Consider the following 19,796-nt stretch of genomic DNA (forward strand, 5'->3'; position numbering starts at 1 on the left):
ATCTTTTCCTCACTCACAACCACCCCGATGCTAACTGTGTGGGAGGCGTGTGTAGGAGCCTACCGCGTACACTGCTTCGACCAATGTGCTGCCAACTCAGGTAATTAGTTGTTCCCCCCGATACACTGGACAGAAAGGAACAAAATGAGAATGTCATGTCACTAGAGCTTGTCACTCACTACACAAGCTTTAACAACTCACAAACATGTTAACAACCACATAAGTTTGTAAGATCTACGATTCTGAAAACACCTCTTCTAAAAAAAAATACCAGTAAGTCTAACACATGAATTAAATAACTTTTCAAAAGTTCAAACTAGTAAAAATTCAGGTCACAAGCCTCTCGACGTAAACATGCGCTTACGGCTGAATATCTAGACTCATAACCTGGCACCTCCTTACCCCGCTCTGACCACGAGACTGCTCCTTGTGTTCTGATCATTCCAGAAGGCTCATAGCTATTTTCTGGCCTAACATGCTAGCTGTCAGATCCTTCAAGCCACGCCCCAAGAGAAGCCCTGCTCTTGGCTTTGAAACGGCTTCCACGGCCATCTCCAGGCTCAGAGCACACAAACACACAGGTTGCGTGCAGGTTACAACAGCGCAGCTCATTAGCGGGAACCTTGCACGGCTGCTACAGAGCCCCATGGAGGGACTGCAGGCAGGCTGCACACCCTGTCCTCCACCCGTGTTTCCCATTTCCCAGATTACTTCCAACAGATGAAGACAGATGCACCTCACCTACATCTCTAAGTTTCTTCTTCCCTTTCTCTCAACTCGCTCTAATCATGCCCACCCTTTCTCATCCACACTCACTACCTGTTCTTGAGCTATTCTGAGCGCCACCAAGATAAACTCTTCCCGAATGGGGAAGATAATTCTAATCCAGAAGGAAGCTTGGCGAGACAGGATTCATTTTAACCTTGAACCTTTTGGCTCTACAAAAATGTGGGGAGGGTTTGGCCAACAGAAACGGGGGGGGGGCAGGCGGGGGTTCCAGCCACCACGTAAGCCTACATAAAGCCTTGAGAAACACAGTGCAAGTAACGAGTTTTAACATCGTCAGTCTTAATGCCGTAACTGGACTGTTTTCAACTGCTTGACACACTGTTCTCGTATCTGTTAGACAGACATTGGATACGTTATCAGACAACTGAAGCTTGAAGAGAGTAACTTTACAATAATTCACTCCGGTTGAGCATCTGAATTCAGACTCTTGCTTTCATTCCCGGGTCTGGAATAAAGTAACCCAAAAAGAAGAGAAAGAGAGAAGAACAAGCCTCCAGTCTCCCAAGAGACCACAAATATTTATAACGGTGTGTGTGTGTGTGTGTGTGTGTGTACACACACACACACATATGGTTTTTACAACACTATAAATCTGATTGGAGGCGATATCGAATCCACAGACTGACATTTGCGGAACTAGAAGACATCTTTACATTTTTAAATAACTCAGAGTAACTTATGTCCCCGGTGTTAGGAGGCCAGTGAATGAAGAAGGAAAATACTTACATCACTTGAAGGCACTGTTCCTGTTTCACCAGCGACACCGCTACCACGCAGTTTCTATTATGAAATAAATAACTTATTACTTAGTTTTGTTTTTCATTTCTATCCTCATGTATTAGCTTATAAAAGGGGGCTAAGCAAATTTATCATTTTTTTTCTTAATCCTACTTAATGGAATATCGTCAACTAATAAAAAGCATGGGGATGCCATGAAATAGTCTAAATACTACACCCTCCCAAATAACTTAATAAATTAAAAATGGAACAACAATAAACTGAATAATACTGAGCACTAAGCTCCAACTAAATTTTGTAAGTGAAGCTGGTGCGAATTTCCAAGTCTCGGGACTTAATTACTGAACTGCTTTTCAGGTAAGATGACTGTCTTGAGCTGAACTGCCTACACTCTATTCTGTGGCAATGCTTTCAGAACAGGGGCCTAATAATGGGCAGGTACTGCACAGAACGTAAAATCAGAGTATCCACAGCAATGCCAGCAAGTTTATAATGACAATCAGAATTTCACATGTTATATAAGGTCTAAACGACTTACAGAAATGACTAAAGAAAAGAAAGAAAGTCAAAGGCTACAGGTGCAAGAGAAAAGGAGTAATGGATTTCTGAAAGGATATTTTTATTTAGTTTTATTCGCACTGATTTTATTTATTATGTACTAAGCGCCAGGCATGAGGCCCCCAACCCGTAGACAATGCTTAAACTACCAAAAAAGGAAAAGTTCCTAAATGTCACTAGAAAGTCAACCAAATACCCAAACTCGCAACTATTTTGGACTTTTGAAAATATATTTCTATTAAAATTATGACACTGTGGTCCTTTTTATGAGCAAGAAAACACTAACGATAGAGAAAAAGAGACCGTCCAGATACAGCACCATCACATGACATTCAAGCAAAGTAGCAAACAGAATCCCAAATAACCCTGTTTCGTTCTTTAAGCAAGTCAGTAATTTGATCCTGGTAGAAGGCTGTGGAAGAAGTGTCTGCCCCTGGCAAGAGAGACCACGCAGTTCAGACCCCAGCAGAAGCAGTGGCCAGGCTCGGAGAAGCAAAGCCAGATGGAGCCTGGGTTCTCTGAGGAGGTACCTCACAGCAGGACTTGCAAAGCAGAAATGCCATCCCGTAACCAAAGAAAGCCAAAGACTGGGTGATAAAAAAGATTGCACCAGAAAGATCAAGAAAAGCATTTATCTAATACCAAGAAGCTTAGTTCTAATGAAAACTGTTCTAGACACGGAAATATTTTGCTTCCACTAGCACATGATAAGGATGTTTCTTCAGTTCCTGGACACAGTTATACCCGTAATTGTTCCAGAAGCGACAAATCAGCTGTGAGGCACAATATAAATGTTACTTCTGTGAGGAAAAATCTCAGCTGAAGCAGCCCAAAATGTTAGTGGCAAACTGCTGTACACATGCTTTCCTACCAATTTTCATTTTCTGAATCCAGTTACAACAAAGCCTCACTGCCATTACTTACCATAAGGCTAACGCTAAAATGAATGAAGTATGTTCAAAGAAATAATTCCAAAAAAGAAAAAAAAAGGGGAGGAGGGGTGAGAGGAAGCTTAAGCATTCTGATCCCAAACGATACACACCTAGAAGATTTAAAACCTCATCTTCGCACACCTATTTTTCATGTTCTAAGTATGTGTTTGAAATACCTCACAAATTGGGTAAAATCTGCAAACTTGTGGCTCTTAGAAAAACACTTTTAAAAATTAATCCAAAACGACTAAAAATTTATGCTATTAATATAAAAAAGACTTAATCGTGTTTAAGACGCTCCAAAATATCCCCACCCAAATACAAAAGGCAATGAGACTTCCCCAAAAAGGCAAGCAACGATAAGACAAAAAATAAACCCAAGTAAAACGTCACAGTGTCTCTCTCTTCTGCCCCAAATTAGAATCTGTTAAAATATCACCTGAAATCTAAATTACAACTTTCCAAAACTTTTTTTCAGACAGACCCTTGTTTGTAACACTGCCGACACACTACCGGCATTACTTTCCTGGCCCCGTCCCTCACGGAAGGCGTCCCCACACCAGAATCGCCTTCTCTTCCCCCCTTTCTGCCCCACAGGACGCCTCCCCCTTCACTTCACTCCTCTTCTGAGGACCTTCCCAGTCTCGCTTGTCCCACTGACATTAGTCACCGGGAGCCTAAAGGAAAGAACCACTGACCCACAAGTGTCCTCTCGTTTGCCTGTTCTAGGGAACCAGGAAGACAAAACCAGAAAACCTGCATTTTCCCTGACATTCAAACAGCGAGCTACTTTCCTCCGTGGAGAAGCAGAGCTAGACAGATCCGAGAGCGACCAAGATAAGCAGGCTTCACATCTAACCTTAGGCCCACGGTGACACGGTAAATGTGGGAGGGTGCCGCAGTAATGGTCACCTCGCATCTTCCCCGGGGGCACCCAGAAGTCTGGTATGGACTCTTGGGCGAGACCAGGCGACTGGCTGGGCCCAAACCCAGCGCCACTTTGCTTATCGGTGTGACTGGCTGACAGCCTGGCCTGCCATGGTGCCCAGGACAACAGACACGATCCCAGCTACCAACTACCGAAGAGCTCTGCCCAGATCCAAGATGTCCCGCACAAATCGTGGAGGTCCGGGGTCCCAGGGCAGAAGCGGGCGCTGCACTGAAGGCTCTGGGCCCTGGAGCCCGCCTGCAGTCGGACTCCTGCGACCCTGTCCCTTGTCCCTCCTCACGAGCCTTACATGAGCAGCTCTCTGCAGCTGTGCCAGTCCTTTCGGGTTCCCCCGCCTGTGTGATCGTGGTGCCCCCCAGAAGGAAGGTCCCCCTCACCCACTGAAAAGCATGGATGGAAAGTCCCAAGTGGCAGCAATGACAGCAAGGTTTGAGCTGAAGCTGGTCAAAGAAAGAAAAAGGAAGGCAGACTACCACACCTGGGAGTAGTTGAAAATGACATTGTCTTAGTATAACTTTATTTACCGCTTACATAATGACGATAACAAGCTTTACACAGGTGTCACGTTCCTTTCAAAGATACTAAAAAAAAGCTTCTTTTACCTGTGAACTCAGCTGAGTTTTTATCCAATTGAAATAGTAATTTAAGTCACTGCCTTCCATCAGTTCTTTCCCCCAAGCCGCCAACTTTGCGATAATTCTCGCTGCCTGAAAAATAAGAAATGTTTCTGAATGCTATGTCGATTCTAAAAATCACATCACATACCTTAAAAAGCAGGACTCTTATAACCATTTCGCTACAAGATTTTTTTTTTAATACTCACCTCCTCCAAAATAAGTTTGTATTATAAAAATATATTTTGTGAGGGGCGCCTGGGTGGCTCAGTTGGTTAAGCGTCCGACTTCGGCTCAGGTCATGATCTCACAGTTCATGGGTTCGAGCCCCATGTCGGGCTCTGTGCTGACAGCCACCTCAGAGCCTGGAGCCTGCTTCGGATTCTGTGTTTCCCTCTCTCTCTGACCCTCCCCTGCTCATGCTGTCTCTATCTCTCTCTCAAAAATAAACAAAATTTATATAAAAATAAATAAATAAAACATTAAAAATATATACATATTTAATATATATATATTTAATATATATATATATATTTTGTGGGGCACCTGGATGGCTCAGTCAGTTGAGCATACAGCTCTTGGTTTCACCCAGGGTCCTGGGATCGAGCCCCTCGTCAGGCTCCATGCTGAGCATGGAGCGTGCTTAAGATTCTCCCCCGCTCCCCACCCCCCGCCTCTCTTCACCCCTTATACTCTCTGTAAACTAAAAAAAAAAACACAAAATGTTTTAACATATATATATTGCAATATAGTCAAAATATATTTTTAAATAGCTCCCTTAAGGTGAAATAGAATTAGTTGTGTTTTAAGAATTTCATGATGTTCCTTGTATTGAGTTTCAGAAAGAAAGTAAAAAAAAAAAGAAAAAGAAAATCGAGATTCATTATAGACCTGCAAAAATCAAAAGAATCTTTTTCTTTATTATTATTTTTTGAGACACTGAATAAATACTTGTAATGAATTTGTAGATGTTGATATTCAAAACTCTGCAAACTTTCAGCAAATCACTTGCCAGAGTTCCGAGCAATGTCTACAACAGACTGTCAGCTGCTATCTTCCTCATTCCAAGTCCTTTGTGAGTCCTCACACTTAAAAATCTGTATCTTGGGTATTAAAGATACCCTCAGGGCTCCTGGGTGGCTCAATCAGTTAAGTGTCTGCCTTCAGCTCAGGTCATGATCTCATTGTTTGTGAGTTCAAGCCCTGTATCAGAATCTATGCAGACAGCTCAGAGCCTGGAGCCTGCTTCCGATTCTGTGTCTCCCTCTCTCTGCCCCGCCACCATTCATGCTCTGTCTCTCTCTCTGTCTCAAAAATAAATTTAAAAAATAAACATTAAAAAAAAACAACTAAACAAAATTTAACTTCTATAGTAAAATACAGTTAATCCTATCACAATCAAAAGCTCTTTGCACATGCAATTACCAAAGGCTTTCAAGCTAACCAGCTCAACAAATACTCTACAAAACTGTAACTGTATCAGAGCCACCCCATCGCCTCTGTCTTCCCGACATCCCCAGATTCTAAACCTCTATAAGGAAACTTATGTTTTGTTTATGTTGCTTTGAAAACTCAACATCGCGGCCATTACCGCTCTCCTCAGGGAACTGGGAGGTTACGAAGTCATAAATAGTCCAAGTGTGTTTCTTCCCCAAATCAGAAATTTGATCAATTTAAAAGTTACCATATGAACAGTAAAGAGATCCTGGCGGTTCAGCATTGGCAGAAAGTAGGACCAGGCAGTGTTCTTGCTGCGTTTAGCATAGTCAAAGAAAATGCTGACCCGCTGGTGATTTTCCTGAAAACAGAGAAGAAAGGATATCACTAATCAGAATGCACCCTTCATTCTGTGTCCCATCAGTCAGTGTGTCTTCCCTGCCAGTTGCTATGAGGGGCCAGGGCTGGTGATGGGGCAGGCATAGACACTCTAACATCACCTTTAATTATCATCAGCACCCTGGAGTCAAGTGAGCCAAGCCAGCAGACCGCAGCCATGCCGGGAGAAGTGATCTAAGTGACGCTTCTTCTGAGCCTGCACCTTGGACCTGTGGTTCTCAATGTTGTCTCCACACTAATAAAATCAGGTTAGAGTATCATGACAGAAAAATCAGGGCACATAAAGAGAGCAAAAACAGCCTGGAACACTAGCAGACAGACACTGGATTTGAGGAACAATTAATTCTTAGCAAACTCTACCTCTCACCTAAGTCTTCTGTACATTTCACTGGCTGAAATACCCTTTCTGAGTCTGTGGTGCACAAAACACCACAAACAATTTTTAGACCACTTAATTCTTTTTATATACACTGGTTTTCATTTTGGTCTGTACGAATAGTTAACTATTTGAGGAACAGATGAGTATCTCCTTAAGTAACGAATCATTAGAGTTTAGAATACCAACTTCAAGATATGATGATGATTTTATCAAAGGACTCAAAATTTGGGTAAGTCATTAATTACTCCTTTAGTGGACTATTTCTCAAGTTAAAACTGTAATTATCACTGACACACAAATAAACAAAGTACCCTACATACCAAAAGAAGAGAAACTATTTTTTAAATTTTAAGTAAGTTTAAAACCCATCTTCCTTGACTAGTCCTTTGGGGTTTCAATTCCTGCTTTAAAAGGTATCTACCATTCATCACTGTTTCAGATAGTCAAGTTACAAACTTTTAAGAGAATATGGATAAAGCTCTTCTCAAAAGCATTTAAAAATTCCTGTTGATATCTGAGCACAAAAAAATCTTCATCTTCAAAATTATGTACCCAAAACTAAACATATGAGAAAAAACAAGCAATTCTGTCCAAAAGTATTCTATCTAGAAGTATTAAAAATGAAGTGACTGGTTAAAAATTGGATAACATTTATAATTACAGTATTTATTAAGCAGCCCAAGAATGATAAAGGTATGTGCAAATTTCTCAATGTTACTAAAATGCTACCAACAAATTTATAAAATATCTTTAATCAACCAGCCGAGGATAATGTCAGCTACCTAAGCCTGAGTCCGTCCACATATAACTTCATAAAAACAGGTCAACAAGAAATAAAACTATTCAAATGAAGATGTTCAACTTTAGATCCACCGTGATGCAAAAATGTGCAAGTCTGACACTGCCTCCTGTCGGCCAGGCTGTAGAGACACAGGTGTTCTCGTATATAGGGGGGACTTCAGAAGGGAATTACGTGGCAATATCTTAACACAACTACATGTGTAGTTCTTTCACCCAGCAATCCTATTTCTGGGCATTTACCATGATGTACATTCCTGACCACATGAAAATACATTTGCATAAGGTTATTTGTGGCTTCATTATTCCTAATTAAAAAATATTGTACAAAATGCTGGAACCACTTTAGCAAGGCTGCTTGGCGAGCTCTGTGACACCCCCCACGAACAATGAGCAGAAGAAAGAGACCAGAAAGCTGGCCAAGAAAAACAAAGGCCCGGTGAACAAATCTGAAGGCAGAGCCAAAAAGAAGTGGTCCAAAGGCAAGTTCGGGACATGCTCCAGAACCTTGTCTTGTCTGACATGTGACAGACCCTAAAGAAGCCCTAAGCTAAAAAGGTTACAACCCTGGTTGCTGCCTGAGACCGAAATCTGTGGTTCCCTGGCCAGGGAAGTCCGTCAAAGGCTCTTCATAAAGGACTTATTCACTGGTTTCAAAACAGAGCCCAAGTAATTTACACCAGAAACACCAAAGTCAGAGATGTCCCAGCTGCCTGACTCATGAGCAGGCCCAATACAATGTTTATTTTGAAAACTAAAACTTTAGGGGTGCCTGGGTGGCTCAGTCGAGCATCTGATTCTTGATTTTGGTTCAGGTCATGATCCCAGGGTTGTGGGATCAAGCTCTGCATCAGGCTTCACACTGAGAGTGGAGCCTGCTTGGGATTCTCTCTCTCCCTTTGTCTGTCTCCCACACTCTGCCCGTCTCCCCCACTCACTCGCTCTTTCTTAAAAAAATAAAAATGAATAAAATAATAAAAACTTAATTAAACCAAAATAAATATGTGTATGAGCCAACCTCAATGTCCATCACATCAGAGATGAAGTAAACCATAGTGCATCCACTCAAAGAGTACTATGATGCAGGGCACCTGGCTGGCTGTCAGAGGAGCGTGTGACTCTTGATCTTGAGGTTGAAAGTTTGAGCCACACTGGGTGTGGAGTTTACTTAAAAATAAAATCTTAAAAGAAAAAACAGCACTCTGTTGCTATCAAAAAAGAAAATGAGAAATATCTACGAGCTGACATGGAATGATTTCTGGCATATTCTGTTAGGTAAGATAAGCAAAATACAAGAGATTATATTTACTACATGTTTTCTATAACAGAGAGAAGCAACTATGGGATGCCTGTGGCTCAGTCAGTTAGGTGTCCAACTTTGGCTCAGGTCATAATCTTAATGGTTCATGGGTTCGAGCCCCACGTCAGGCTCTGTGCTGACAGCTCAGAGCCTAGAGCCTGCTTTGGATTCTTTGTCTTCTTCTCTCTCTCTCTCTCTCTCTCTGCCCCTCCCCCATGCTCATGCTCTCTCTCTCAAAAACAAACATTGAAAAAAAAAAGAAAGAGAAGGAAATAAAAATATATTACATGTATCTGACTATTTCTGCAGGCGGAAAAAACCCCAGGAAGGATAAACCAGAAATCTATGATGCTGGTTACCTAACGAGAGATAGGCGGGAATGCAGGGATGGGGGGTAAGGGTTCGGTGACATTTCTCTGATTATATCTTTTCCGTACAGTTTTGACTTCCAGAAACATGTTGGAATCATCAGAAATAATAAAAATCAATAAGAATGAGAAAAAAATAAGTACAATACCAAAAACCACAAGTGAATCTAACTGTATTTCAAGAAAAATAATGTAAGTACTTGAATACAACACTCTGAGTACACACTCTCGGCTGAAAGAAAAAGGATGCCAACACCGAACTCTAGGGAAAGGGCTCATTTTGCACAGCCGTATGGGTCAGCAATTCGGACACTCCTTTCCTTGTGCCATCGGGTGGAACAGACAAGTAAATACACAAAGGATAAGAGGAGCTCACAGGAGAGAGTTACGAGCATGGAAAGGGGAGGCTAGAATGAACTCTGGTGTTGACCCGAAATGAACCTGAAGAGAGTGTGAACTCCTGGTTTCCAGTTTACAGATGTCCGTACACAAAATGAGGTTATCTGTGTGCACACGCGTGTGTGCTGTGTACACGTATATACATATAAATAAAATCAAAGTGCACGCCAACTCAAGCCGCTCATTCTAGGTGCAACCCTATACAGTAACCAGGATAACAAAGGCAGACCCCGACGTTCCCCATTTTCCTGAACTTTACAGAAGGAAAAAGCGCTGAGAGAAACCGAGATCATTCTCAGCCCAGGATGGATGCTGACCCTCACCCGCGTTATAAAGTCAGTGCATTCCTATGGAGACATGAGGGCGCCTGGGTAGATAGCACCATTCTTCTTAACCTTCTTTCCTCCAGTAACAGTTAGTGCAGTGGCTGGCACATAGTCGGCCGTCAGTAAGTGTTTTTCTTTGTACACTGACAGAACAGAGGTCCGCACAAGCTGCCAGGCTGGCGCCACTCTTCCATCCTGAAGAAGGGGTCAGGCGCTGGATTCAGCGGCCCAGGCTGCCTGTCTCAAAAAGAACTGCTCTGTACACTGACAATTCCAATCCAGATTCGACTCCAGTGTAAGACACAAAAGTATGAATAATGGAGGCCCCTCCGTGTTCAGGGACCATAAAAACCCTAAACAGAAACTTTATGCAACTGGAAAAGTCTCAGATGATAGGCAAAATGTTCTGCAAAGAGACAAAATCTTTGAGGGGAAACACCTTGCCTACATTCAGGCCAAACCCCCAGTGCTTGGCACCGGCCGCGAACATGGCAGGGCCACTGAGATCTGTTCAGTGACTGAAAGAGAAGAAGCCACACTGCCGGGAAGTACGCTGAGCGTCTAGAAAGCCTCCAGTGATTTACCCACCATCGCTGGTGTTTAACAAAGGACTCAGGTATTATGAAAAAAATACAAAGTAATTACTGGACATCCTGAAAAACACCAACAATAGCCTGTGTGGGGGCATTCCCATCTTTAACACTATTAGCAAGTCCAACTTAGAAGAAATCCATTGTTGCTACTGTGCAGAATACAAGACAATGAAGTCACCAAATGGATGAAATGAAGACCATACACACCTGCAGCATATCATCCACCATAGTGAGTATATACTGAACCGTCTGCTCTTTGGAGATGTGAGTCATCAAATTTATAAATGTTTTGGCACACTGGAAAAGAAAAATGAAAGTAACATCAACTACTTTTTTCAACTACAAACACCACATTTTCATGGCATTTCAGGAAAATACTTCTCTTGCACAAATGATAATACAAAGACTATTAACTACAAAATTTCAACTATAGGAAATGTATACATTTTACAAATACTATGATAAAGTAGGGGAGGAACATACTATGACTTGCATCAGATTCCTGATCATTTTTAGTGAAAAATTGCAAAATGTTTAGTACGTTTAAATAGACCTAGCAACTCTAACTCTTGACGGCCCGTGATAACATAAAGATTAAGTTATGAAGACAACAAAAACTTATTTATTTTTGTTCTGTTTTTGCATTTACTGAGAAGCAAAACACTACAGCAACAAGAGTACTAGGGATTAAAATCAGAAGGCTATGACCTGTCTCCATCCTACATCTCACCATTATGTGACAATCTCTGGAATTCAACAAAAACTAGAGCCAAAAGTATGTTTCCTCACAGATTCCCCAGGATTGTTGTGAGAATCAGGCTGAGATGTGTACGAGCTCCTTGAGACCATCAGTACCCTCCCCCCCAATATCAGAAAATCTGATGGGCAGCAGAATTGCATCATATTCTAGTGAGAATACAAATTGGAAAAAATTTTCTGAAAAAAAATGTTAAGCAACTTTAAAAACAATATTTACTTTGAAACTTAATTTTCCTTCTAGGAATCTATTCTAAAAAATTTTTCAGAAATGCAGAAAAAGTCTGAAATAGAATTTAAAACCACAATTGTGGGAGCCTGGGTGGCTCAGTCAGTTAAGCATCTGACTTTGGCTCAGGTCATGATCTCACAGTTCCTGAGTTCTAGTCCCACATCAGGTAAGCTCGAGCCTCACTTCAGAGAGTCCTGCTTCTTTCTCTCTCTCTGCCCCTCACTCACTGGTGCCCTCTCTCTCAAAAAAATAAAAGTAAATTAAAATTAAAGCCCCAATAGCTGGGGTTGAAAAAAATAGAAGACACCAGAGAATCCCTTTTTACAGAGATAAAAGCACTAAAATCTAGCCAGGCTGAAATTTAAAATGCTATAACAGAGATGCAATCTCAAATGAATGCCATGATGGGGAGGATGGATGAGGCAGAGCAGCGAATGAATGACACAGAAGACAAAATTATAAAAAATAGTGAAGCTGAAAAGAGGAGGGATACAGAAGCCAAAGATCACGATACAACACTTAGAGAACTCAGTGACTTATTAAAGAGGAATAACATTTGTATCATAGGAATCTTAGAAGATGAAGAGAGAGACAAAGGGGCAGAATGTTTGTGTGAGCAAAACTTCCCTAATCTGGGGAAGGACACAGACATCAAAATCCAAGCAGCACAGAGAACTCCCGATTAAATTCAACAAGTTGACCACGGCCAAGATATAACAAATCCATATAACACATAGACAAGGAAAAAGTCCTGAAAGCAACAAGGGAAAAAGTCCTTAACCTACAAAGGAAGACAGATCAGGTTTGCAGCAAATCTGTCCACGGAAGCTTGGCAGGACAGAAGGGAGTATCAGGATATATTCAACGTGATGAATGGGAAAAAGGTGCAGCCAAGAATCGTTTAACCAGCAAGGCTGTCATTCAGAATAGAAGGAGAAATAAAGAGTTTCCCGGACAAAGAAAAACTAAAGAAGTCTGTGACCACTAAACCAGCTCTGCAAGAAATTTTAAGGGGGACTCTTTGAGTGGAGAAAACAAAACAAAACAAAACAAAACAAAAAAGACCAAAAGCAACAAAGACGAGAAATGAACAGACAACAAACATCACCAAACACCAACTCTACAGGCAATGCAATGGCTCTAAATTCAAAGTTTCCAATAATCACTCTGAATTTTAATGAACTCCTCCAATCAAACCACATAGGTTTGAAGAGATTAAAGTATTAGAAGAGATTAAAAAAAAAACCCAAGACCCATTGATAGGCTGCCTACAAGACACTCATTTTCGACCTAAAGACCCCTGTAGATTGACAGTGAAGGGACAGAGAACCATCTAGCATGCTAAGGGCCATCAAAAGAAACCAGATTAGCCATATTTGTATCAGACAAACAAGACTTTAAACAAAGACTGTTAACAAGAGATGATGAAGAAAGATGTTATATCATAATTAAGGGATCTATCAAGAAGATCGAACAATTGTAAATATTTACGCCCTCCAACTTGAGGGCACCTAAATATACAAATCAGTTAATCACAAACTTATAGAAACTCATTATTAATAACACAATACTAGTACGACTCTTTAACACCCTTATAGGACTTGGTGTAACACCCTCACATAATTTACAGCAATGGGCAGATCATCTAAGCAGAAAAATCGACAAGGAAACAATGGCTTTGAATGACACACTGGACCAGATGGACTTAACAGACATACTCAAAACATTTCATCCTAAAGCAACAGAATACACATTCTTCCCAAGTGCATATGGAACATTCTTTTTTTTTAATTTTTAAAAATATTTATTTAATTTTGAGAGAGAGACAGAGCATGAGCGAGGGAGAAGCAGAAAAAGAGGGAGACACAGAATGTGAAGGCTCTTAGCTGTCAGGCTCTTAGCTGTCAACACAGAGCATGATGCGGGGGTCAAACTCCCGAACCATGAGACCATGACCCAAGCCAAAGTCCGACGCTTAACCAACTAAGCCACCCAGGCGCCCCTGGAACATTCTTGAGAATAGATCACACGCTACGTTGCAAATCAGCCCTCAACAGTACAAAAAGACTGAGCTCCTATCATGCATATTTTCGGATCACAACACTATGTAACCTGAAATCAACCACAAGAAAAAATTTGGAAAGCCCTCAAATACAAAGAGGTTAAAGAACATCCTACTAAAGAATGAATGGGTTAACCAGGAAATTAAAGAAGAAATTAAAAAATACATGGAAGCCAATGAAAATGAAAACACCACACTCCAAACCCTTTCAAATGCTGCAAAGGCAGTTGTCAAAGGAAAGTGTATTGCAATTCAGGCCTATCTCAAGAAGCAGAATCCATCCCAACTACATAACCTAGCCTTGTACCTAAAGGAGCTAGAAAACTGGAAATTTCAATGTCTTCCACTTAAAAAGGATTTTTAGATAAATTATGACGCACACCTACAAGGAAATATCACAGTCATTAACATGGTTTCTAGAATCTTTAATGGCACAGGAAGGTGTTCATGGTATGTGTGTAGCCATCACCTGACTGCCTTCGGTTTGGAGCATCTCTTGCTTCTCTTCAGGACTCCTTTTCATCTCAAACCGCTGAATGAACTCACAGTCTTCAGCAGAAATCATCTGCCCCCTGAAAGTAAGAATAAGTTGGGTTTTTTCAGCAAGAGTTGGATCGACACAGTGAGGACGGGACACAGGACCTCCCCGTCCCTCTCCTCTCTCCTTGGCAGTTAAGCACCGGGGTCGGCGCACAGGCCCCGGCGTCAGCCGGGCTTGGTGCGAGCGTAGCTCCAGCAGCTATTGCCGTTACGGGCTGACATGAGGCTGAAATGAAATAATGCACGTGAGGGGGCGAAAGCAATACCTGCCGCAGGAAGCACTGGGTAAATGACCCCTCCTAGCACTGACCCAAGTCTCACCGCACCCCCTCCCAGCCCAACAGTTCACCTGGCTTTCTACTCCATCAAGTCCAAAGCCGCTGTACAGAAACTTCCAGAATCACTGCCTCCAGCACAGTCTCATATTCCCTCCAGACCCAGAACCCGGGGTCCCTGCTCCCTGAGAAAACCACCTGCGCGTTCCAACACGCTGTCCCACCAGCAGTCACCCCACCCCATCCTGTGCTCCTCCTGCTGCCTTCAGGGCTTCCCTCAATGGCCCCTGCACCATAAGGCTCCTCTCCGAGCTCAGCCCTCGGAATCTTCCTTTTCTCTCCCAAGTTCGTTCCTTCAGTGACATTCCAATCCAGAGGGTCCGGTCTTCTCTCTGCCAAGCCATCCCCGACGATGCTCCACCCCTTAGCTGTTTCACATGTGCAGTGTCACCACCACGGAGCCTTCCCCTCCGAGCGGCCCGGCCTCGCAGCGAACCTGCTCCCCTCGTCAGCGAGGCCCCGACCGGCCCCTCCTCGGGAGAAGGCCTGTCAGCCAGGCGGCCGTGCTCGTCTGCAACACTGGGCACTTGGGGACGCACGCCGACCTCTTCGGCCCATCAGTGTGGTGGGGAGAGTGTGGGATTTGTGTCCTCTGAGGAGGAGCTCCAACTCCAGCTGTGACCCTCGGGGAGGCCATGGTCCCCTGACCAGTGTTTGCTGCACCAGTAAAAGGGCAATCACAATCATGCCCGCCGCCTGCACCGAGTGGTTACGAAGAAATACAAGAAAAGCACCTCATGTGTATAAGCATGAAATAAACGCACATTTAGAATAAAAAATGTCATGGAAACCAACTTGACAATAAACTATGAGAGGAAAAAAATAAAACAAAAACAAAATAATTAAATTAAAATTAAATTAAATTAAATTAAAATAAAACAAAATAAAGTAAGAAATGTCTTGTAATATGCTTTGACCTTCATGGGGCGCCTGGGTGGCTCAGTCGGTTAGGCTTCCAACTTCAGCTCAGGTCATGATCTCACAGTTCATGGGTTCAAGCCCTGCATTGGGCTCTGTGCTGACGGCTCAGAGCCCGGAGCCTGCGTCTGATTCTGTGTCTCCTTCTCTCTCTGCCCCTCCCCTTCTCATGCTATCTCTCTCAAAGATAAGTAAACATTAAAATTTTTCTTAAAATGCTTTGACTTTCAAATAGCATACATAATACATATCAAAATATATAAATATATATATTTTTTAACTCCGTGGTTGAAACCCTGCCCTCTCCCACCCCCACCCCAGAGCACGCTGGGAGACAAGGGTCCCACAGAAGCCCAGCCAGGAGAACACTGAATCTGAGGCAGGTCTCCCCATTCGCATAGTTACAGACATGGAGCCCTTTTTCGGATGTCTCGGGCCAGGTTCCCGGTGACAGGCCTTGACGTGGAGACTGGTGTGCAGGAGATTAACGGTGGTGGTGCTCCCGGGAAAGACCAGGGATGGATGGGGGCACCGGACATGAAAGGCAGAGAGCCCAGCCCAGATTTGGGCAAAGTCCTGAGGACAACGGGCCTCTGAGCACCGAGGAGCGCCTGGGAAGGTCAGGTCCTCAGAGCTGTGCCCTCCCATGGACAAGGGAGCGGAACATCCAGCCTTCCTGACACCCCTACCCACGCCCGGACTCTCCTCCAAAGATCCTCACTTCTGAGTACTCCAAATCTCAGCGTCTTACTTCACCCCTTTTGGGTTTTATATTACTCAACACTATTTTATATACTTTAACTTGCTGCTGGATTTTGTAATCTGCTGTCATTCTTGGATCAGTTCTGTAGGTTTAAGTGCTGTAACTTTGTTTTCACATGTGCTCTGTGTGTGTGTGTGTGTGTGAACTATTCCCACACACGGCATTTTTCTAGCAATCCCTTCCTTACCAGCCCAGAGGGGAATTTGCAGTCCTTATCTTTCTAGATCTCTGGGGCAAGTGGCAATGTGGCCACTTCTCGGCCCTCTCTTCCTGTGCTTCTGGATTCTTCTCGCCCTCCTCAGGCTGCTTCTCATTAGTGCTCTTCACAGATTCCTGGTCTCCCACCCTGAGCCTCGAGCACCGTGGGGGGGCTCTCTTCCTATGCACTCCCTGAACCCTCCCCAAGCGATCCCCACTAGCCTCTGCGCTGCTCGGCTCCGGCCCAGGCCAACCTCCTACAGTCCCCACTCACACACGGGGCCTCTCCTCCCACCGAGCAGGCACACAGCACTCCAGACCCCGCAGGGGCAGGGCCGAGATTGCTAACATATAGCCCTACGCACATTCCATCCCAGAGAATGAAAGCCCAAAAAAGAAAAAAACAAACAAACAAAAAAAAACAAGACACTTTGCCCGGCCTCCTCTGTGGCTAAGTACTCATATACCAGGCCGGGGAAAAGGCCCTCCATACCCTGGGAGGCCCAGTCCTGGCCCCAAAATACAGTCCGTCTTTTTCATAAGCCTGAACTTTCTAGCTAACACAGTTTCACTCCCAGTTTGCTACGCTGATGTGTGAAAGCGCATTGTAACCTTTGAAGATAGGATAATTGTGTGGCAGAGTTGTGGTTTTTCTACCACGACAGGAACGGTGCAATGAAGGTTACTTTTGGTAACCTCCTCGTTTCACAGCTTTCTTCCCCATTTAAATAATCATGGTTTTATTCAGTAAGCCAGCTCTTCTAAAGTCTGAATTTCCTCTAGTTTTTTGTAAGTAACCTTTCTCTTTTCTTGCTGAAATCCTTTTGTCTCTGAATCTTCTTCTGACGTTCCCTGTGAGGAACCTGGTCTCTTTTCTAATGACCTACAACCACTCAGGCACCAGCGTCACAATCCTCCCTCCCAACCTCTCTGCCTCTGGCATAGCTCCGCCTTAAGGTAACAACCCACCAGAGGCCTCCCTGCTTCCCATCCGCCCTCCTCCCCATCCCTCTTACCTAACGCCAGCCTCCTCGAGCACACAGCAGCCACTGTGAATGTGAATGGCAGTGCTACCTATGACCAACGTAGAGGCCTTCAAGAATAATCGTTGTAGGGGCTCCTGGGTGGCTCCGTCGGTTGAGCACCCAACTCTTGATTTCATCTCAGGTCAAGATCCGAGGGTTGTGGGATTAAGCTCTGCACTGGGCTCCTCAGTGAGTGTGGAACCTGCTTAAGATTCTCTCTCTGTCTCTCTCTCTCTCTCTCTCTCTCTCTGTCTCTCCCTCTGTCTCTCTCCCTATGCCCCTCTCCTGCTCACACTCTCTCTCCCAAAAAAAAGAAAGAAAACTCATTTTAACAACTAATAAAACCTGTTTCAGTGTATACGTATTATTAACCCATCTGAACAGCTATCTACTCCTCCTTAAGAGAAGGAGAGAAGAACGTAGGTCATGGTGCTGCTGTGAAAGTAAGACAACACGGTGCGGTGCGTGGCTGAACCTAGAATGTTGCTCCCTCCCCACACACCTGTCTCCCTTGCTGCTGCCGACAACCACCCTACTCATTCATGATCTAATCAGCCAAGATCAACAGGCACCCTGCTGTGTGTCTGGCACCTTTAAGAACAGGTGACACGGCAGTGAATTACACATCCCTCTTTGAGCCTGCATTGCAGTGGGGAAAACAAAAAACACAAACACAGAGAGAAGTAATTTTTAACACACACACACACACACACACACACACACCCTAATGCCAAGACACTAAATGCTATGAAAAAAACTGAAGCTGGGTAAAAAGTTAGAATTCTAGTGACAACAGAGAAAAGGATAGATTTTTGGTAGATTGCAGTGAAGTCCTCTCTGAGGCCACCAGTGCAGACGCCCACAGGAAGTGAGTTAATGAGCCAAGTGATCCAGGGAGGACCTTCCAGACGGAAGGGTAAGTCCAAGGGCAGTCGGGCAGCAGGAGTTTGAAAGAGCAAGAACAGCAGAGCCGCGGGAGGGATGGGAGCGGGTGGCGTGGCCTGAGCTGTATTTTCAAAATGACTGTCACAGCTCTGTAGATAAGTGCTCAAGTCTGCTTCTGGCTATTTATCTGAGGAAAACGAACATTAATTCAGAAAGATACGAGCACTCCAGTGTTTACTGCAGCATTATTTACAGTAAGCAAGATACGGAGGCAGCCGGCGGAGTATCGTATAAAAAGGGATGAGATCCTGCCATGTGGGACAACATGGATGGACCCCGGGGATAACACACTAAGGGAAATAAGAGAGACCGAATGCTGCATGATTTCACCGAAGTGTGGGATCTAAAAACCAACCAACAAACAAACAAACAAAACAGACCAATTCACAGATACAGACAGATCATGGAGGCTGGTGGTGATTACGGGAGGGAGGGGATGAGCAAACGAGGTGAAGGGGATGAAGACGTACAAACTCCCGGCATGAAATAAATAAGACCCGATGGTGGGAAGTACAGCATGGGGAAAATATCCGGTCATATTTTTGTAATAACTTTGGTGACAGAGGGTAACTAGACCCACTGAGGTGATCATTTCATAAGGTATAAAAATATCGAACTGCTACGTTGTACACCTGAAACTAACGTAATATTGTATGTCAATTAAGTCAGTTTTTTAAATAAAAAAGAAAACAACGGAGTTGCTCCTCTGGGGGACAGCAGAAGCAGGGACAGCAGGTAAGGGGCCACAAGGGGACAGCGTGTGGGAGCCGGTGACACGGCTCATGCAGGCTGGTGGCGCTGGAGCTGGAGCAGAGTGGTCGGACCCACCATGTGTTCCGGGAGCAGAACTACAAGAATCCGTCTGGATGTGGACGGGAAGGGAAGTGTCAGGACGGCTGTGGGGCTGGGCCCACAACGCCTGCCAACAAGGTGTGCGAAGCGGAAGCCAAACGACCCAGAGCTCCCCGGGGCCGCAGGTTCTTCTACTTCTCAGCCCCACCCCCCGAGCCTCCTACACCGCAGCCCCAAGTCCTCCGAGTGTCTTCATGGGCTCTGTGAAGTCAGTCCCAATGCTCCCAGACAATTATTCGCTCCCTGCTTTTGTTATCTGAGAACACCTCGTCTCCATGCTTCCCGCCATTTATCACCTAATTTTTTATTTGAAGGTCTGTTTCCTCGTTAGGTCGTAAAATTCAAGAGGAAGCATGCAATTTTATGATTCTTGTCTCCTCCGGATACGGTTTTACCAGATTCCAGCCACGCCCGTTCATTTACATGCTGTCTTGTTCCGTTAGTAAGAAAAAGTTTAGTCAAATATCCGTACGTTTTCATAACACTGTGTTTTCATAATAACATGCTAATTCGTGAGGGATAGAGCACATTGGCCTTTGGACGCTGGGGGACTCTTCACGGGTTTTATTTGATCAGGGTAAGTCATGATAG

General features: G+C 43.9%; 1 protein-coding gene across 2 annotated transcripts in view; it reads right to left on the reverse strand.

The window, feature by feature from the left end:
- Nucleotides 1-19,796, reverse strand: part of ATP6V1H (ATPase H+ transporting V1 subunit H) — a 111,499-nt gene that overhangs the window by 88,035 nt on the left and 3,668 nt on the right. Inside the window, exons 3-7 of one of the 2 annotated variants that reach the window (XM_039222445.1) lie at nt 14,099-14,201; nt 10,787-10,876; nt 6,265-6,378; nt 4,569-4,673; nt 1,516-1,569 (exon numbers count right to left, since the gene is read on the reverse strand). In XM_039222445.1, the coding sequence (XP_039078376.1) occupies nt 1,516-1,569; nt 4,569-4,673; nt 6,265-6,378; nt 10,787-10,876; nt 14,099-14,201 (466 nt within the window). The remainder of the gene's footprint in view (nt 1-1,515; nt 1,570-4,568; nt 4,674-6,264; nt 6,379-10,786; nt 10,877-14,098; nt 14,202-19,796) is intronic. The other variant, XM_039222446.1, reaches the window with a different exon arrangement.

This window comes from Hyaena hyaena, unplaced genomic scaffold (genome assembly GCF_003009895.1).
Source record: "Hyaena hyaena isolate Hyena2069 unplaced genomic scaffold, ASM300989v1 scaffold_1127, whole genome shotgun sequence".
Classification (NCBI taxonomy): Eukaryota; Metazoa; Chordata; class Mammalia; order Carnivora; family Hyaenidae; genus Hyaena; species Hyaena hyaena.